General features: G+C 41.9%; 1 protein-coding gene across 1 annotated transcript in view; it reads left to right on the top strand.

Moving 5' to 3' along the window:
- LSS (lanosterol synthase) overlaps window positions 1–19,855 on the top strand; it is a 59,889-nt gene that overhangs the window by 19,162 nt on the left and 20,872 nt on the right. Inside the window, exons 3-11 of the mRNA XM_039326287.1 lie at window positions 1,001–1,139; window positions 1,686–1,794; window positions 5,557–5,678; window positions 10,275–10,371; window positions 11,529–11,664; window positions 15,275–15,383; window positions 16,293–16,411; window positions 18,196–18,293; window positions 19,343–19,370. Of these exons, the coding sequence (XP_039182221.1) occupies window positions 1,001–1,139; window positions 1,686–1,794; window positions 5,557–5,678; window positions 10,275–10,371; window positions 11,529–11,664; window positions 15,275–15,383; window positions 16,293–16,411; window positions 18,196–18,293; window positions 19,343–19,370 (957 nt within the window). The remainder of the gene's footprint in view (window positions 1–1,000; window positions 1,140–1,685; window positions 1,795–5,556; window positions 5,679–10,274; window positions 10,372–11,528; window positions 11,665–15,274; window positions 15,384–16,292; window positions 16,412–18,195; window positions 18,294–19,342; window positions 19,371–19,855) is intronic.

The following is a 19,855-nucleotide window of genomic DNA, read 5'->3' as shown; positions in this document are numbered from 1 at the left end:
GCACAAGCAGCTCCGCACAATTGCCCGGGGGGGGGAGGCTCTGGCGGAGAGTCTGGTGGAGAGCCAAGCAGCGGCACATCCGGGGCCTCGGAAGCTGCGCAGAGGATTCACGCGCCTCGGAGCCGTCGGCTGCCCACTCACACCCGCCAACCTGGAGCCCCCCATCCTCATCCTGGCACCTCTTGCCCTTTCCCAGCCGCCCCCCCGGCACCTGCCCGCCCCTCCAGCCGCCTGAGCGCCATCGCAGCAGTGGGGTCGCGGGAGCCCCTTTCCACGCCGCGCAGCCCATCGCATGCAAGAGGGGTGCGGCCAGAGCGCCAGCTCCCGCTCGGAAGGTACTGCTTCTCCCCTCCTGGCCCAGCCGGCTGGCCTCTGATGCACATGCGGGCATCGCTGCTGCCTTGCCTCTTCTCCACCCCCTGGCTGCTTCCGAGGCCCGGAGCCCGGCAAGCCGGGAAGGAGCCGCTCCTGCCCGGCAGCCCCACAGCCATGCCGGACGCCAGCTCAGCCAGCAGCGGCGGAGCAGCGCCAGCAGCGGCCCAGACCTGGCAGGGCTCAGACCGGCCGCTGAGCCAGCCCAGGGCGGCGTGGGAGGCGTGTGTGATGGGGTTGCGGCGGCAGGAGCAGGCGCTGTCAGAGGAGAAGGGCACCCTAGAGGTGGAGGAGCCGGCGGAGGAGGAGGGCGGCGGTGGCGGGGGCCGGATAGAGGAGCGGTGTCTTGGTTTCTAAGACCATTGGAAATATGTCTTTTCTGATGGTCTTAGGTGACCCCTGTGAAAGCGTCGTTCGACCCCCAAAAGGGTCGCGACCCACAGGTTAAGTACCATTGGTTTAGAAAGTCGTCTTATACGCCGGAAAATACGGTATTTTCTGGCGTATAAGACAACTGGGCGTATAAGACGACCCCCGACTTTTGAGAAGATTTTCATGGTTTAGAAAGTCATCTTATACGCCGGAAAATACGGTACATTTCTTATTCCAATTCCTTTCTATTTTGCAGACTAAATTCTTCCCAATCCTCCCTACAGCCTGTACTGCAGCGGAGGCAGCGCTAAATGGGATGAAATTTTTTTCAAGCCTACAAGCAGAGGATGGTCATTGGGCTGAGGATTACGGAGGACCTCTCTTTCTGTTGCCAGGTATCATTACCAGAAAGATCCCAAGAGCTTCTTCTCACAGATGGTCATGCATTGGTCAGATGATCAGTTTGTATTAAAGGCAAAAAATCTGCTCAGCTTTATTGGCTGAAACTACATCAGAATTAAATGTTTCTCTACATGCTACCCATTACTGTTGATTATGGTTTAAAAGGAATAGAGGGATCTATTACATTAATGTAGAATATAACTAGAAGAAATTGGCTCATGACAATGGTGAGTTTAAATGATGGTTTCGTTCCATACAGTATAAACCTTGTGAACTCTCAAGCTTCCTCCTTCCGTTATATATTCAAGATGGACAGTGTTTAATATTCATATGTATGTGTAGGGGTGTATGTCTATACATATGTTGTATATAGTATGTATATGTTGTATATAGTATGCTTAGGTGTATGTCATGTATGTGTTCACTAAATTTCATTTTTGATGTGTGTCATTGTGCCCACAGTAAAAAATGACAATAAAGGTTACCTTACCTTTCTTTACCTTACCTTACCTTACCTTCCTTCTGGTCTTCTTCCAAAGGGCTTCTGATTGTGTGCTATATTGCTAAGATTCCAGTCCCAGAAGAAAGTAGGAAGGAGATGGTGCGCTACTTGCGTTCAGTGCAACTCCCAGATGGAGGATGGGGCCTGTGAGTAGAACCCAAAAGCCGGTGCTTCAGAGCGACTTTTGCAACTTTCTGCTATTTCATGATCAGGGTGTCAGCGGCGGCAGCACCACCACCATCAGCAACAGTTCAGTTCTCCTCAGGCTAAATAGAGATGGCCCCCAAAATTTTGTAAATATCTGACAATCACTCCTTTTTCCAGCTAGCAAATGCCATCCTGGCTCAGAAGGGACTGATATGCTGCTCTTGGTGTGAGCAGTGTGAATTTGTAAGCGTATTACACAATTGGCATATCATACATGTTTGAGCCAACAGCATAAAAAAGCAAAGGCTCTTCTTGCTGATGGGCATCAATGCCTTGGGATTTCCTAAGGAGAAGATGGTACCTATTTCAGGAATGGGCCAAGAGTGGTTTTAATGCCTTAAGAAAACTACATTTTGAAAAGGTGGTAGAAATTTGTTATCTTGCAAAAATTTACTATTACAGTGAAAGATTTTATAAAGCCTTGGAGAATCTTTCTCAGTTTTATGTCAGACATTGTTAAGTAAATTTTGCCCCATTTCACGACCTTTTTGTCATAGTTGTTAAGTAAATCACTGCAGTTGTTAAGTTAGTAACATAATCTGGCTTCCCCATTAACTTTGCTTGTCAGAAGGTCGCAAAAGGTGACCCCGGGACACTGTAACCATCATAAATACAAGTCAGTTGCCAAGCAAGGTGACCACAGGGAAGCTGCAATAGTCATAAGTGTGAAAAACGATTATAAGTCACTTTTTTCAGTTCTGCTGTAAGTTCGATTGGTCACTAAAAATGGTTGTTAGTTGAGAATTATTTGTATAGTTATTTCTAACATTCTTCTATTTCTAGGAGATATCAACTTGAACCCAAAAAGCTGTTTTCTAATCCTTGTACATTATCTGTGTTCTTTATCCCTTATTTTCTTCTCTGCCAATACTTTGTTTTATTCAATTTATTTGCTATTGCAATAACCTCTAGCTCAGTGATTTTCAACCTTTCTAATGCCGTGACCCCATAATACAGTTCCCCATGTTGTGGTGACCCCCAAGTGGGTGTGGCCAGCAATAAGAGGGAGTAGGACAGTTAGGGAAAAGGGAAAAAAATGGCGGACAGCATGGTTTGGCGACCCCCGTGAAATGGTCATTGGACCCCAAATGGGGTCCCGACCCACAGGTTGAGAACCACTGCTCTAGCTTATTCTACTGTGTATCTCATATATGTCTTTGGTCATGTTGGCTAATGTTTATTAATTTTGAGGTCCAACATAGTTCACATCTATGTTTATTATTTTTAATAACATTTGTCCTGTTATAATCTACACTAATTCAAGCATAAGCATAGGTTTCTCTTTACATAAAACACTATTTTCTTAATAACCATCTAGTAACTCTAGCTTCAAATTGACAGATTTTTTTATGAAGCCAAGAGGGGATAGACTGGACAATCATTTGACTGGAATGGCATAAGGCTTCTGCCTTGAGCAGGGGCATGGACTAGAAGACCTCCAAGGTTCTTTCCAGCACTATGATTTTATGTTCTATTACCAAAATAATAGAAAATAAAGGCAGAGGGAATTTAAAAAGTGTACGAATGTGGGGCTTAAAACAGACATTGGCATTGTTTGGAATAGGTGAAAATTCTGTTGCTTAGACCTATTTATGTTTCTCAGGCTCCACAAAGTTTGAAAACTCAACAAATGAGAATGACATGAATTTCAGGAAGGCTACTTAATGCTAGTTTAACATGTAGTCTTGAAAACAGTAAAAATAAGTTCCAGACAAATTCATAGCAGGTTAATTAATATTTTGAAATGCTTCCTATCCGGCTGTGGGCTGGGAACTCCTCTTCTGGCTGGTTCCTGCAGTCATTCCCAATGCTTCTCTTAACAGATACATTAATCTTAGCTACGGATTGTGAAATGTCCAGACTTGTGTTCTTTTGAAAGCTGTCCTTCATATAGTTATATTTCTTGGAAAGAAGTTTTAGATTTACTGCGTTGTTAAAATGGGCTAATAGTTTTCTTCCCCAAGTGTGGCTGAAAAATTACTTTCTGTCTAAAAGACATTGCCTTCTGTCTTTCACATTGTTTAGAATTTTTAATTAATAGAAGATAGAGAGAAACACAAAATAGTCCAGATAACACCATATTTCTAATCTTTTTTTTTTTTGAAATTTTTATAAACAGTTTACAATAAAATCCCTCCCCACCTCTCTCCCTCCCCCCTCCCACTAACCCCCCCCTTCCCAGAGCTGAATACAGAGCTAAAAACAACAAAAAACCATAAAAAATTAAATAAACATCAAAGAATTGTACATAAATCCTAAAAAGTTTTTAAACCCCTTTAACTCCATTACAATAAAATCAACAAATCTAAACATAACTTTATACAATAAGTTATTCAAAAGCTAAATAATACTTTCTAATCCCATATTTGTTCTGAACAAAATTTACCCATCTTTTCCATACAGAGTTGTATCTATCTTGTGAATGGTCTTTCAGATAAGCCGATATTTTTGCCATTTCTGATAAATAAGAAACTTTAAGAAACCATTCCTCTAAAGTAGGCAAGGAGTCTTTTCTCCAATATTGCCCAATCAATAACCTTGCTGTCGTAATAAAATTCAACATTAAAATAATCTCTTTACCATCACAATCTTCAATAATACCTAACAAAAATAATTGTGTGAATTTTATCTTTCTATTAAAATTTTTTTGAATATTCCACCAAATCTTAATCCAAAAAGCCTTTATATTTCTACAAGACCACCAAATATAATAATAAGTTGCATCCACACAACCACATCTCCAACATTTGGGCTGTAAATTAGAATACATACGAGACATCTTTTGTGGATCAAGGTGCCATCTATAAAACATTTTATAAAAATTTTCTCGTAAATTTTGAGCTTGGGTAAACTTAACATTCCTAACCCAAATTATCTCCCATGTATCTAATAGAATCATATTTCTAATCTTTATATGGCATCCTGGATGAATAGGAAACAAATCCATAGAGTTGTTATTGCTAGTGCTCATTAAGCTTTGCTCCTCAGATTTATCATCTGAATGCCTAAGGCAGTGATGGCAAACCTTTTAGAGATCGAGTGCCCAAACTGCAACCCAAAACCCACTTATGTATCGTTGGGTGCCAGGTGGGCATGGCCCATTGGGTGGGTGTGGCCAGGTGGGTGGGCGTGGCCCATTGGGTGCGTGTGGCTGCAGTGGTAATGGCAGACTGGGTGGGACTAAAAAGTTCAAGCAATCAATTCCAACTTTGCGAGATCTTTTTTTTTCCTGCAAGTAGTTGAAATTGATTGATTGAACCTTTTTTTTTTTTCCACACAGCGCAGGCCTAAAGAGAAAAGGTTTTATAAAACCCAGTTGAAGGCCAAGGACTGGGGCAATGGCACATGTGCCCACAGAGAGGGCTCTGCGTGCCACCTGTGGCATGCTTGCCATAGGTTCGCCACCACGGGCCTAGGGATTACAATATTAATTTTTTCAATTTCAGGTGAATCGATTCTGCAAGCAAATTGTAATTCAACATAATCTCAATCTGTACCATTATATTTCTCTTTTATGCATTTAAAATAAAGCTCTAAAATATAGCCATTGTTAGTCAAGTTATAATAAAATTACTCCATGTTCTTTTATTTTGCCTTCTTTGGCTTAACCAGTTCTCAAAAATTCACAGAACTTGAAAAACAGTTGGATTTTCTTATGTGAACACATTTACCTAACACTTTTCTTGTTTGTTGTCTGTTAGACACATTGAGGATTTATCCAAGGTATTTTCTACTGCTCTGAACTACACGGCCATGCGTATTCTTGGGGTCAGCCCTGATGATCCAGACTTAGTGAAGGCTCGAAATAACCTCCACAGCAAAGGTGAATAAAACAGCTGGAGCCTGGAAAAAAATGTCGCTTTTATTTTTCATTTTACCATCATTTGCTTTGGAAAAAAGGACTTTCTCTGCTTATAGAATAATCATACATTATGGTTTGTGTTCATGGATTAAGTTGATGTCAGCTCTTAGTGACCATGTTGGTACACCGTTTTCAGGAATATTTGTCCCAATTCTGACCCTTCAGGCCTTCCAGTGATGTGTCTATTGTCACAGTAATCAAGCCCAGCCATGGATGACTTATTATCTTCTTTTGGGCTGTCTTGATTATACAGTTTGCATCAGCAAAACTGTCTCTTATTCTTCTATTTTTCTAAAGCCAGCTTTCCATATCAGGCCCTAATCTATATTGGCTGATCCTAAGCGTTATTTTGCCAGCATGTGAAAATAAAGGTATAATATATTAGTTTGCATATTATGTTAAGTTTCTTTTCTTTGATATATAGATTGGCCTCTTCCTATCTGTTGGACAATATGTCTTTTTCCAAAGTTGCAATTTTGGGATAATTTGGTTATGACCTGTAAAGATTTTTCTTCTGTTGCTTGCCATGTTTCTGTAGATATTTTATCAATTCCTGTAGTCTTCCAACTGGGTAATGATTGGTGTGCTGATCTATCTTTGGTTTCTAATTCTAGATGTTCTCATAAACAGGGTTCATCTTCTAAAAGGAAGTTGACATTTCAATATCTCCTTCCATCTTTGTTTGATCTTTTTGGAGCCAGTTACTATCTGACGTTGATGTCATTTGCCATATCAATTTTAAGTTAGAAACTTTCTGGGTTTGGGGATATTTGAAAGACTGTTCTTTTTTCCCCATGTCTTTTTCCATCTTCAATGTCTTTATTAGTATTAATGCCACTTCTTGTAACGGTTTTCTGAAATTCTTTGTTAAGTTGCTTCCTGAGCTCTTTGCCTGTATTTTCTTTAGTTTCTGTTTTCTTTTTTGGCAATTTCCACTTCTTATTCTGACATCTAATTTTCTTCTATTTTTGGCAGTCTTTTTTCACATTCATTCTTAACTATTTCTCTGATATTGTTCCACATTTCCTCTGATTCTCTGTCAAGTTAGGTTCAAGGCTTCCAAGCAATTCCTGATATTCTCCTTGAAAATGGTGGATAAATGCTCAAGATTGTATCATAGAAACAAGTTGGCTTTGTTCTTCTGTTTTAGCTTAGTTTGGAACTTGTAAATGAACAGTTCATGATCTGTTCCATAGGCTGCGTCTGGCCACATCTTTGCTCTTGTAGCTGAATCTTCCACATCCTTCTGCCAATAACATAGTCAGTTTCATTTCTGTGCTCACCTTCTATGATGCCCAACACTTTTGTTGTTTGAAGACTTTGATAGCAGTGAAGTAATAGGATTGGCAGAAACTGGTAAATTGTTCTGTTCTTGTAGGAGAAGAAGTGGCAGAACCTGGGGGCGAAGTCAAAAGAGGAATCAGCCTAGAGCATGGGTTGGCAATCCGTGGCTCCGGAACCGCATGTGGCTCTTTCAGCCGTCTCCTGTGGCTCCCAGCCACGTGCAGTGCCCCAAAAAAATAGGACTAAAAAAGTTGAACCAATCAATTCAACCTTCTCACGAAAGAAGTTTAAATTGTTAGTTCAACTTCTTTGGTTTGTGGGACGCTGTTCGCCATGGTCTCGACATAGATGGGGGGGGGGAGAGACAGCTCCAGAGGGAGACAGCCCTGTAGCAAGAAGCCAGCGGTCTGAGCGGAGTTGCATGGAAGACCTACCAGTCGGCGTGGGAAGCTCCAGCGTTGCTGGTGAGTAAGGCTTGGCCTCCGTGGCCTGGTTCCGCACCCCGACGACCAGCTGGATCGGCTTTCACTGCTCCAGCCCGGGGACGCCAACTGCATAGAAAACGGTTTGGCGGCGCTGCCGTGGCCGGGGTGTCCTTGCAGCAGACAACTTGGGTCCGGATATTTCCTGCGGCTCACGGTTCGGGACTGGAGACACAGGTGGCGCACAGCCCGGGCTGTCAGTGTTGCCATGGGACCACCCCCTGCGGTGCCAGCTAATGTGGCATGTTTCCAGTGGCGAAAAAGGAGTCTGAGCGGCGGCAGAACAAGACGCTGGGCAGCACAAACTGAGTACAGTCTTGATAAGCAACAAGCCAAGGCCCCGCGTCCCTCCTGCCGCCACTTAGTTCATGCTGCCCAGCGTCTTGCAATCGGTTGGACAAAACAGGTGGATAAGATTGCAGCCAACGATAGTAGGACATTAGAGCCGCCAACTCTGGTCTCCACTCGGGCGGGCGGGCAAGCGAAACCCCAAAATCTTTTGCGTTCCTTTGCAAAAAGAAGATGCCAGTGGCGCATGGCCCGGGGGGGGGGGAAGACAGCTCAGGAGGGAGGCAGCCACACAGCCAGAAGCCGGCGGTCCCAGTGGAGCGGCACGGAAGACCTACTGGTTGGTGTGGGAGGCTCCAGCGTTGCCATGGTGTCCGCAGCACAGTTCCGCACACCGACGACCAGCTGGACTGGCTTTCACTGCTTCTTTGCAAACGAACGCAAAAGGTTTTGGGGTTTTGCTCGCCGCTTAGTTCGTGCTGCCCAGTGTCTGCCTACCTGCCTGCCTGCCTGCTTGCTTGCAGGCCGCCGTGCTCCTTCCCCGAAGCATGCAATTGCTCAGAGCCCATCCCAAAAGGTGCTGCTTCCCTGGCAGGAGCCGAGTTTGCAAGCCTCGTTGGCAAACCAGAAAAACCGAAGGTCCGGAGGGTTCCCTCCTGCTTTCGGGGTTTTGCTCGCCTGCCCGCCCGGGTGGAGAGCCTGCACCTCCCCTTCTTCTGCGGCCAGGGAAAGAGGGCCGGCCCCGAGCCTGTCCTGGAGGACCTTTTAGGCCCTGGATACCTCCCCACCCCCTCCCCAGGGCCAGGCACTGCAGCTCTGCAGCAGGAGGGAACCCTCCGGACCTTCGGTTTTCCTGGCTTGCCAACGAAGCTTGCAAACTCGGCTCCTGCCAGGGAAGCAGCACCTTTTGGGATGGGCTCTGAGCAATTGCATGCTTCGGGGAAGGAGCACAGCAGCCTGCAAGCAGGCAGGCAGGCAGATGCTGGGCAGTACGAACTAAGTGGCGAGCAAAACCCTGAAATCTTTTGCGTTTGTTTGCAAAGAAGCAGTGAAAGCAGGTCCAGCTGGTCGTCGGTGTGCAGAACTGGGCTGCGGACGCCACGGCAACGCTGGAGCCTCCCACACCAACCAGTAGGTCTTCTGTGTCGCTCCACTGGGACCGCTGGCTTCTGGCTACGTGGCTGCCTCCCTCAGGAGCTGTCTTTCCCCCCCGGGCCATGTGCCACTGGCGTCTTCTCTTTGCAAAGGAATGCAAAAGGTTTGGGGGTTTTGCTCATCCGCCCACCGGGGTGGAGACCAAAGTTGGCGGCTCTAACGTCCTACTATTGTTGGCTGCAATCCTATCTACCAGTTTTGTGCAACCGATTGCAAGCCAAGCGCTGACTGGTTCTGAATTAATAGCTCGGGGGGGAAGCCCACTGAACTGCATGATCCCAATGACCAAGCTGACTTTGCAGGAGCCTCCATTGGATTGGAACTTTCCTGTCCGATTGAGCTTAGTTTAGGCAGGGCCGTTCTTAGCGTGGGGTTCACATGTTAGTTAGTGGGGCTGACTAGTTCTCTGGCAAGGGTGCCGTGCTCGGCCTTCCTCCAAAGCACCGTCCTTGGAGGGGTAGTCCAAGGCACCACTTTCAGCCGGCTCCTTTGGCGCGGCCCCAATTCTGCTCCGGGGAAACAAGGGTGGGGCGGAACGGGGCAGTGCTGCCTATCTCAGTCACGTGGAGGGCCGTGTAAACACCACCAGATGGCTCTGCAGTTGCCGCCACCACCGCCGGGGGAGATGAGCCAACCTACCTCCTTTTCCGAATAGCTAGCTAACAGGTTCCTCTGGTTGTCCTTTTGATGGTATGCTCAGCTTAATTGAAGCTGCTCAGTAATTAACATAGCTAATGCTGTTGATTGATTAATATTTTCCTATTTGCAGGAAATACTTTTGGGAGTCGGTGACCTCTTGTGAATTAAATGTTATTTATACCCTCCAATTTTCCTAGGAAGCACCATCTCTTCTTTCCTAAGAGTTCCCCTGCTTTATTTAGCCTTGCGAATAGGCTTGTTCTTCTGATGTCTGCTCCAAGTCCAATGAATAGTAGATATTTGTATTAGTTCTAATGGAGATCAAAAAATACTCACTAGCTATTCTTTCTCTCTGACTGGGGAAATTGAGGTCACCCTTTTACTTCCTATTTTCTATGTTCTATATTTTCCTGGCCAGAAACTCCAGGAGATATTGAAAGTCTGTCTGTAGAGAGTGACCCACAGAAAAACTGCTGTTATGATCAGGACTAATAGAAGAAGAGGAAGGATGAAGCCAGCCTATTAGATAGCAGAGTCTTTTCTGGACTGAGAGGACAAGAAACATCATACAGGCAGAGGGAAAAAGGAGAACCCTAGCTCTTAGAGTGATCAATTCTCCCCCTTCTTCTCCTCTGTAATAATTATGAACTGTTTATGTTTTATAAAGTTGACAGCTGTTTTGATATTATTCTATTTTGGAATTCTTCAGGTGGTGCTGTAGGCGTTGCTTCCTGGGGTAAATTTTGGCTGGCTGTCTTGAATGTCTACAGTTGGGAAGGAATGAATACATTGCTTCCTGAGATGTGGTGTGTAAATCATCATCAAGAAAATTCTGTCTGTCTTCACTACATGTATGGATACACCTGACCTCCCCAAAATGTTTATCATCTCCCCTCCCAAAAGACAGATGTTTCTTAGAATTTGCACATGCTGTATGCCAGTCAGTTAATTTCCTATTCATTCAGATCAATTTACCACCTTTCAACCCTGATTATGGCTCCTATCTCCTTCTAAAACAGACAACTTGTAGGTTTAAACTGCTGAAAAAATATTTATGAGGTAAGAGTTATAGGGAAAGCTTCACAATGAATTCTTAGTTGTATTTTCATTGTGAGAATTAGGAAGTCACATTATTAGTGGAATCTATTTCAATATTTACTATGAAAGTAGTATTTCATTATGGCATTTTTTGGATTTTTTCCCCCTGATATGGGCTCTTGAATATCCTCTAAATGCCTGCTTGACTTTCTCTTCTGTTTTTTTTTTTACTACAAGCTGAGGAGGAAGTTTCCTATATTTACTTTAAAAAATTCACTCAAAGTTTAAGATAAGCAACTGATACCTTCCCACTCCCAAGAAAGAATATATATATGACTTTATGATACTAAGGTAGAGACAATAGGCATAACATTAACATAACATCTATCTATCTATCTATCTATCTATCTATCTATCTATCTGCAAGCAAACATGTGGAATGTCTATTGTCCCTACCTTAGAATCATAGAGACATAGAATGACACTAGGTATGCCTAAGGTGGGACTAGAATTCACAATCTCTTGGTTTTTAGACTGATGCTTTAACCACTAAACCAAATGGCTCTCTAAACTTGTATACCTATTAGAGTAGTAAGAGTAAATTGGTATTATGGAGTTCACTATATCACAGTTTTCATCTAAGACCAAAAGAGTACAATCTTATTCCAGAATTTTTGATACTGTCCCCAGTGTGAAATTTATACATTGAACAACTTCATGGAGACTCTTTGAGGTCTGATAGATGCTAGAGATGGGCATGCCGGTGGCCAATTTTTCAAAGCCTGTTGGATGAAGTGTGTATAGGCAGCTACTCCATGTTTTGTTATGGTCTTTTTGCAGATTTCCTTCAGTCAAGTTGTTACATTGTCTTTGCAAGCATCAATCCACTATTACAAGCTTTTTCCTTCTTTCTACTTCACCATAGGTTGTTTCCTTCATGGATGCCAGCTAATCCTTCCACCCTTTGGTGTCATTGCCGCCAGGTTTACCTGCCAATGGCCTACTGCTATGCTATCCGCCTCACTGCAGAAGAAGATGAACTTATCTTGAACCTTCGACAGGTAGTTGCCAAAGCATAGCTTTCATATTAATCCAATGACTTTCAATTAATAGAATCTCTGATCTTGCTTAAGATGCAGAGTTGGGCCAATTTCCAGTTTCCCAGTTTATAGTCCCCAAAGCACTCCAAAATTGAAATTTGATAGGAAAATGTCCTTTTGACTTTTTTCCTCTTTTTGCTCTCAAATATATATTTCAGAGTTGTATTAGACCAATTTAGAAGCGGTGTACATGCTTCAAAAATTTATTTCCCATAAAATGCATGGGATTATGGCATCTTTTTAAAGCAGCTGCATTTTTCAGGCTTCCACACATTCATTAAAGCACCCATGTATTTAGTGCTGTTTTAAAGAGATGCTGTGCTTGTGCTCTTTCATATTCCAAAGCATCTTTTCCAAACAGTTTTCAAAGAATACACAGCCTTAATATTTATAGCTTGTGATTCTCCATTTATAAAATATAACTCCCACCAGGCACACCATTTGTCACATCAAAGTGTGTTTATTTTAAACTCCCATTAAAATGAATACATTACAATGTTGAAAAGCGATGTCAAAAGTCATTCCCTATAATCATATTTTAATCATGTTACTTTATGTACAAGGGCAATTCGGAAATAAACCTGTTTGGTTATCAATGACAGACACTCGCAGATACAGAACTTTTATTATGCACATTAGAAAACTAATTGACCAAATCTGGGCTATGGGGGGGGGGTGTGATCAAAAACAACCCAATGGAACTACTTCAAAAATTCTTGGGTGCGTTTGGCGGTGTGCGGGTGAGCATTATCATGAACCAACACCACACTGGAAGTGGTGCCATAGAAAATCCCGCCAAATGTGAAGATGCCAAAGGAGTACAGCTAGTGAAGTTCATGGAGCGTGGTTCAACCATCAATTCAGAAGTCTACTGTGAAAGATTACTAAAACTCAGACGAGCCATCCATAACAAGTGTCGGGGCATGCTGCCTTCCGATGTAGTGTTGGTTCACGATAAAGCTCGCCCACACACCACTAGATACATCCAAGAACTTTTGAAACAGTTCCGTTGGGATGTTTTTGACCAACCCCCCGTAGCCCAGATTTGGCACCGAGTGACTACTACTTGTAAGACGATACGACAAGTGCCTCAGTTTGAATGGCGATTATGTCAAAAAGTAATGTAATGTTTTCTAATGTGTATAATAAAAGTTCTGTATCTGCGAGTGTTTTGTCATTGATAACCAAATGGAGATTTATTTCCAAATTGCCTCGTAGGTTGAAAAGAAATAAAGCAAAGATCAAATTCAACAGTTTCTTTAAACAATACCATGTTTAAAGCTACAGTACATAATTGTACACACAGAAAGTTTTGTGATTCTAAAAGTTCCTGCATTGTCACTTTTCTTTATTTATAATGTGGTACTTTACATCTGATGTTTTATACTGCAGTATTGACAAGTAATGCTTATTTTTTAATTTTTGCATAATCCTTAATGTTGGAATCTTCTGAATGTGTGTGATAAATTGGGAGCTAGAGTGCAAATAACATGATTTTGTCTCTACCTGGATAAAATCATTTATCAAAATAATAGTTTGTGACAGAATACTACTAACCCAGTGCTGCACTAAGTTGCTTCCAGCTTTGATTTTATAATGCTTGTTTGTTTATTCTATTTTAGTTTATTAGAGTCATAGACTAGAGATCGAATTAAAAAAAGTCATAATAAAATAAATGTACCAAACAGAAGCATGCTGAACTGAAATACTATATCAAGATACATATAATCTTATGTGAATACTCAGACATGAAGCATTTGTTTACATTTCATCATAGGCAGTATACAGAATCTCGCTATATTACCTGAGATTTCCACTTGATCAACTAATAGGTGTTGGTTGAGAAAATCATCCTTAGTTCTGCCTAAATGTGTTGTAATTAGGAAAATACACATACAGGTACTTCTTGATTTACCACCTCAATTGAGCCTAAAATTTCCATTGCTAAGCAAGACAGTTAAGTAAGTTGTGCCCCATTTAATGACCTTTTTAGCACAGTTAATTGTTAAGTGAGTCATGCGGTTGTTAAGCGAACTTCACTTCCCCCATTGACTTTATTTCTTGGAAGCCAGCTGGGAAAGATACAAATGGTGATCACATGACCTCGGGACAGTGCAACTGTCATAAATATATGCCAGTTGCCAAGCAACTGAATTTTGATCATGTGACCATCAGGATGCTGCTATAGTCGTAAGTGTGAAAAACAGTTATAAGTCACTTTTTTTTCAGTGCCATTGTAACTTTGAATGGTTACTAAACTAATGGTTGTAAGCTGTAGTCCAGATATCGCTACCAAGAGGCAGCACAGCAGGACCTGGCCCATAGTTTCTTTTTTCTCCTTCACCTGTTCTTTAGCGGTGCTGCAAAATTGGCTGTCGAAAAGAGCAGGTAAAAGGGCATTACAGTGGGCTAATCTAATTTATTTATTAAATGTATTTATTAAATATATATGACACTCATCTCGCTGTAACAGTGACTCTGGGTAACTTACAGCATAATAAAAAGGCAATATAAAACAATTTAAAAATTAAGAAATATTAAATACAGACTAAAAAAACAAGAGTATGACATAGTGGGGATATTCTTTCTGCACTGTCAGCCATCCCCAGCATTAAGCACTCCTATTGGAGCCCTAGGCCAGCTGGTAAAACCAGGTTTTAAGGCTCTTCTGGAAGGCCAGGAAGATGGGGCCAACCTTACCTTCAATGGAAGAATATTCCAGAGGTTGGGGGCCACAGCAGAAAAGGCTCTTCTCTTAGACCCTGCCAAAGAAATTATTTGGCAGACGGGATCCAAAAAAGGCTCTTCTGCTGGAGTGAGTGGGGCAAAGTGCAGGGAAGAGCAACAAAGATGATTAGGGAATTGGAGGCTAAAACATACAAGGAACGGTTGCTGTCTAGTTTAATGAAGAGAAGGATTAGGGGGGACATTATAGCAGTGTTCCAATATCTCAGGGGCTGCTACAAAGAAGAGGGAGTCAGGCTATTCTCCAAAGCACCTGAAGGCAGGACAAGAAGCAACGGATGGAAACTAATCAAGGAGAGAAGCAACCTAGAACTAAGGAGAAACTTCCTGGCAGTTAGAACAATTAACCAGTGGAACAACCTGCCTCCAGAAGTGGTGAATGCTCCAACACTGGAAGTTTGAAAAGAGACTGGACGGCCATTTGTCTGAAATGGTATGGGGTTTCCTGCCTGAGCAGGAGGTTGGATTATTAGAAGACTTCTAAGTCCCTTCCAACTCTGTTATTGTTAGCCAATAACAGAGTTGGAAGGGATCTTAGAGGTCTTCTAGTCCAACCCCCTGCTCAAGCAGGAAACCTTATAACATTTCAGACAAATGATTGTCCAATCTCTCTTGGGATACAATGTTAAATAAATAACGGGCAGGCACAATTGTTTTTTTCTGGTCTCATGAGAGTAAAGTAAGGTGGAATCTGCCTGAAGGCATTCTGGAGGTCAGTGCTTCTTGGCATGTTCCTTAAAGAACAATTTTGCCTGTTGGAAACCCATTGAGATTTCTTGTGGATTTTCAAGTGCTAATTCTTTATTCTTCCGGGCTTTTTTTGTAGGAACTCTATGTACAAGATTATGACAGTATTGACTGGCCAGCACAAAAAAATAATATTGCTTCTGGGGATTTATACACACCACATAGCTGGCTACTGAAAGTGATCTACGGTATGTGAACCTGCCTCTTGCTGAAGGGGCCCCCTCCTTTCTTCTTGCCGGATTCCATTTCACTGCAGAATAAAAATGCTGTCAAGGAAACATTTTTGTAATTCCAAAAGAAAGATAAGCCTAACAGTTATTTTTCCTAACATTTCATTGTATCTAATGGTTCCCCAAAATAACAGTGAGCGTAACAGATACATTATTCTCCTACCTGACAGCACCTCCCTAGTCACTCACATACCCTCGCACAACCTCCCCATCCGGCAGCAGCTACCCCAAGTCCCATTGCACTTGCACCACGCCTTCCTGACCACCTGTGCACTCCCTCACTCACCTGCATGCTCCCTCGCTCTGTCTCCCCCCACCTGGCAGCAGCCACTTATCTACCTGCTGTCTACCTTGTGAGCACCTGGGACTTGCAGCTTTCTGCTGGCTTCCCCATTGATCTTGATTATTGGACGTTGGCAGGAAGTTGCAAGGAAGTGCTCACTTAAAAATCCATGATCCTTGTTTAAGAAACCACAACAGGGACTTGCTGTCGCTAAGTGATGCAGTCATGTGACTTAAGCTTTATGATCACATTGTATAGCAATATAAATTTCAGCCCCAATTGCCATCATTACCAGAAGACTACCTGTAAATTTAACAGGGAATGGCAAAACTGTAAGCCAAAGCCTTTGCTGGGGGTGGTGAGGAATGAAGATTAAGAAAGGTGTAAAAACTAAGCATTGTTTGCCTGGAGCAATATGTTAAATGGAATTAGAAATCTGTATTTTCCCAGTTACAATTTGAATTACGATGGAAGTATATGTTGAAATTGCAAATAGATTGAATAACAGTTTTTGTTGTATTTGCTTCCGATTTTTCAGGAGGTAAACTGAGTCTTCCATAGGTCTCTTTCTGCTTCTATTCCAGCAATAGCCAATATCTATGAGCAATTCCACAGCAAAAAATTGAGACAGCGAGCTGTGGAGGAATTATATGATCACATCAAGGCTGATGACCAATTTACCAAGTTTATCAGCATTGGCCCTGTAAGTTGTTTTTAAGCATCATTTAACTCAATAGTTCTGTATTGTATCATGAATTGCTCTGCAGAAAATCAGAGACACCATAGTTTGTGGAATCCTTGGTGCTCTCTGAGCTTGGTATTTTTTGTTTGCAATCAAGTTTCATTACTCAGCAAGCACCATCATCAGTGCTGGTCAGTGTGGGGTTTTCGCCCTGTTTCTATACAGCAGTGGGGGTGTGATTTTCTCCTTGGTTATTCCTTGATTAGGATATTGTTTTCTTCTGATAAGAATGTAGAGGAGCAAATATGTGCTATCTTGCCCAAGCACTAGCCCTGTCCAGAACAGAGAGGTTTTTAGAAAATATCTGGAATTCTTATCAACTTTTCTTGAAAACATTTTTCCTAGTGTACTATGCTTTGCAATCAGGTTGATAGTACATATTCTATTAGAAAGAGGTGGAGGGAGAGGAGAACATTTGTCTCCTCCACATCATGAACTATAATATTATAAAGTCTACGTCTAGCCATTGAACCTAAATATTAATCCTTACCTAGACTTGGATTCAATTATCCAACTGACTATCTTGGAAGAAGAAAGTTCCCCAATTTTAAGTAGTAAATTCATAAATGTTGGTTAGGTTGTTTTATAAATGTATTTTAACTTCATCTTAATCATTATTTGTATCTATATACAGTATGTATCTATATCTAGATGTCTAGATATATATGTACAGAGCACTCTGCTTGTTTATAGACCGTAATAAACTGAAAGTGAAAGAAATTGATGTAGTATCTGCTGGTGGGATCAGGTTGCACTTGCCTCAAATTCTGAGATCCCTTGAGAAGACTCATTGTTCTTGACAGTCAATTGTTGTGTTCGCCTTCCACAAAAATAGCAGCCTCCTGCAGCCCTAGCCAAAGTCTGGAGGCTATGAGTGTGTCTTAAGGGGAATGTTTTCTTTCTTTCTCCTGCAAATGTGGAGGAGCAATTTGAACATTCTGGCTGCCCAACAATCTCATCTAATCCACTACTCTCTTTCTGTCTCTATTATTTTCTGCAGCCACCCCGGTGTGCCTTCTAGGCATAGCAATAATTAAGAGAAATGTTGATTTTGAGGAGGAAACTTTTCTGTGATGAGTGGTGGGAAACACTAGTAATGGCCAGTCCACAGTGGGGTAAGGGATGGTATTGTTGGTTGCTACTCAGTATGTGCTGTCGGTGTGGAAAGAATTGGCATGGAAAGGATGCATAGGATGCTTTAAGGGAGATGAGACATTCAACTGAATTGAACATCCTTCACACCAGAAAGGCATGATGGTGTTTGGACATCAGCCTGAATGGGCTCTTTTGTGGCTTGAAGGTGTCAGCTGTATTTCTGGTTTCTTACAACCCTGAAGAAAGGAAATGTGTCAGTAGGCACATGCATTTTTCATTGAATGGGAATATTCCATATTTAGAAATTTCATCCACTTCTAAATAAAACAAATGAAATTTTTTTTTGTAAATAAAAAACCAGAATGCATTTGTTGAGATCCCATGTTTCAAGGTACTTTTCTTTAATATTTTTGTCCTTCAGAGTTAAACTTCAGAGTTAAACTATGTTGAACACATCCTTTTGATTTTATGAAAAAGATTGTACTTTGAAATATTTCTCATTTATGTCTACACTTAAACAGAAGATACTGGTTTCTTAGGAGTTTTTGAAACAATGAAGAGCTACATTTGTGAAGAAGCACTGCTATTACTCTCAGATGACTTTAGACTTTAGGAGGAAAATAATAGTTGTTCTTTCTTTGCCTTTGTAGATATCTAAAACAATTAACATGCTAGTGTGCTGGCATGTGGAAGGAGAGAAGTCTCCTGCATTCCAGGGACACGTTTCCAGAATCTCTGACTATCTCTGGTAAAGCTTTGTTGAAATCCAAACTTGTCTAGCAAACTTTGTCAATCTGGAATCTTCTTGATGTGTTGGACTATAGAATTAGCCATTCTGGTTAGGTATCTTGGAGTTTATTTTGCAAAGTGTGAATTCTACTCTAGTGCAACACAGCTAAAAGATACCATGTTATGAAAGCTGTTATGTAGTTTGAAAGTGCAATATGACTCTTTTAAATACTTCCACTGCCTACTATCATTTAGGAGATACCATACTTTACTCCAAAGTACATTTTGAAAGTAATTCCTGGATAGAGATGGATTATCTAAGGTGATACAGGTAATCCTTGACTTACAACCATTTGTTTAGTGACTGTTCAAAGTTACAACAGCACTGAAAAGAGTGACTACAACCAGTCCTCACACTTACAACCATCATAACATCCCCACAGTCACATGATTAAAATTTTGGCCCTTGGCAGCAGGCATGCATTTATGATAGTTACATCATCCCAGGGTCCAATGATTGCCATTTGTGACCTTCCTAGTTTCCAACAAGCAAAGTCAATGGAGGAAGCTGGGTTCACTTAAGGATCTCATGATTCACTTAACAACTGCAGTGATTTGCTTAACATCCATGACAAAAAGGTCATAAAATCTGGTATGACTCACCTAACAACCACCTTGCTTGGCAATGGAAATTCTGGTTCCAGTTGTGGTTGTAAGTCAAGGGCTATCGTAGGAGAGAGATATCTCTTGAAGTACAGGTAGAAAATCTTACAAGGTCCTTATATTTGTGTTGTGGCCCACCCCTGTAGGAAATCACTGCAGAGTTTGAGCAATAGGTCAGTAAGTAGGTAAGGTGAGTGATCTAGCCCAAGTCTGCTTCCTTCTTCACATCCAGTCCTAGTTCAGCCATTGTCTCTTATTCACAAGGCCTTTCCAGGAATGGCTGGAAGCCCAATGTTCATGCTGCCTATAGCAGTGGACTCATTATTTATGGTAGGGAAACTTATAGACCTCTTACCTGTTTGTGCTTTTCCATGCCTCTCATGCTTGCTTTTTCTTTTCTTGCAGGCTAGGTCTGGATGGCATGAAGATGCAGGTAATAATTCCTGGCATATTTTTATTTTGCTGAGGTCTGAACCCATCTCACAGGGTAATGACTGCTGCAGTGTCTGCCAAGAGCTCTGTTTAAAATTAGCAGTAACAATAGTAATTCATTAAACTTATATGTCGTCTGACTCCTATCAACTTTGGGGGGCTCATAACAATGAAAAATTACAATAAAATCAATAAAAAATAAAAAGCTAAAAGATAGCAAGCATGATGAAAGGAAGGGTCTCCCATGTCAAAGACCTGAGTGAAAAGCCATGTCTTCCTAGGTCTTTCAAATAATAGTAGAGTAGGGGCATTTGGATCTTGAGGGAACCTGTTCCCAGAGGGCAGATTCTGCCACTGGGAAGATCTACTTCTATAGTTCCAATAGATGGTCATTGTTTAATCCAAGGAACCTAAAGTGTGCAAATCCTGCAGGAAGAAATCTGCCAGGCGGATGCTACAAGAGACAGGAAGTCCCTGAAGCAAGCA

This window comes from Crotalus tigris, unplaced genomic scaffold, assembly GCF_016545835.1.
Source record: "Crotalus tigris isolate CLP2741 ecotype Arizona unplaced genomic scaffold, ASM1654583v1 scf7180000024340.7048381, whole genome shotgun sequence".
NCBI classification, from domain to species: Eukaryota; Metazoa; Chordata; class Lepidosauria; order Squamata; family Viperidae; genus Crotalus; species Crotalus tigris.
Note: the sequence above shows the minus strand (reverse complement) of the source record. Positions and strands in the feature narration are given on the sequence as shown.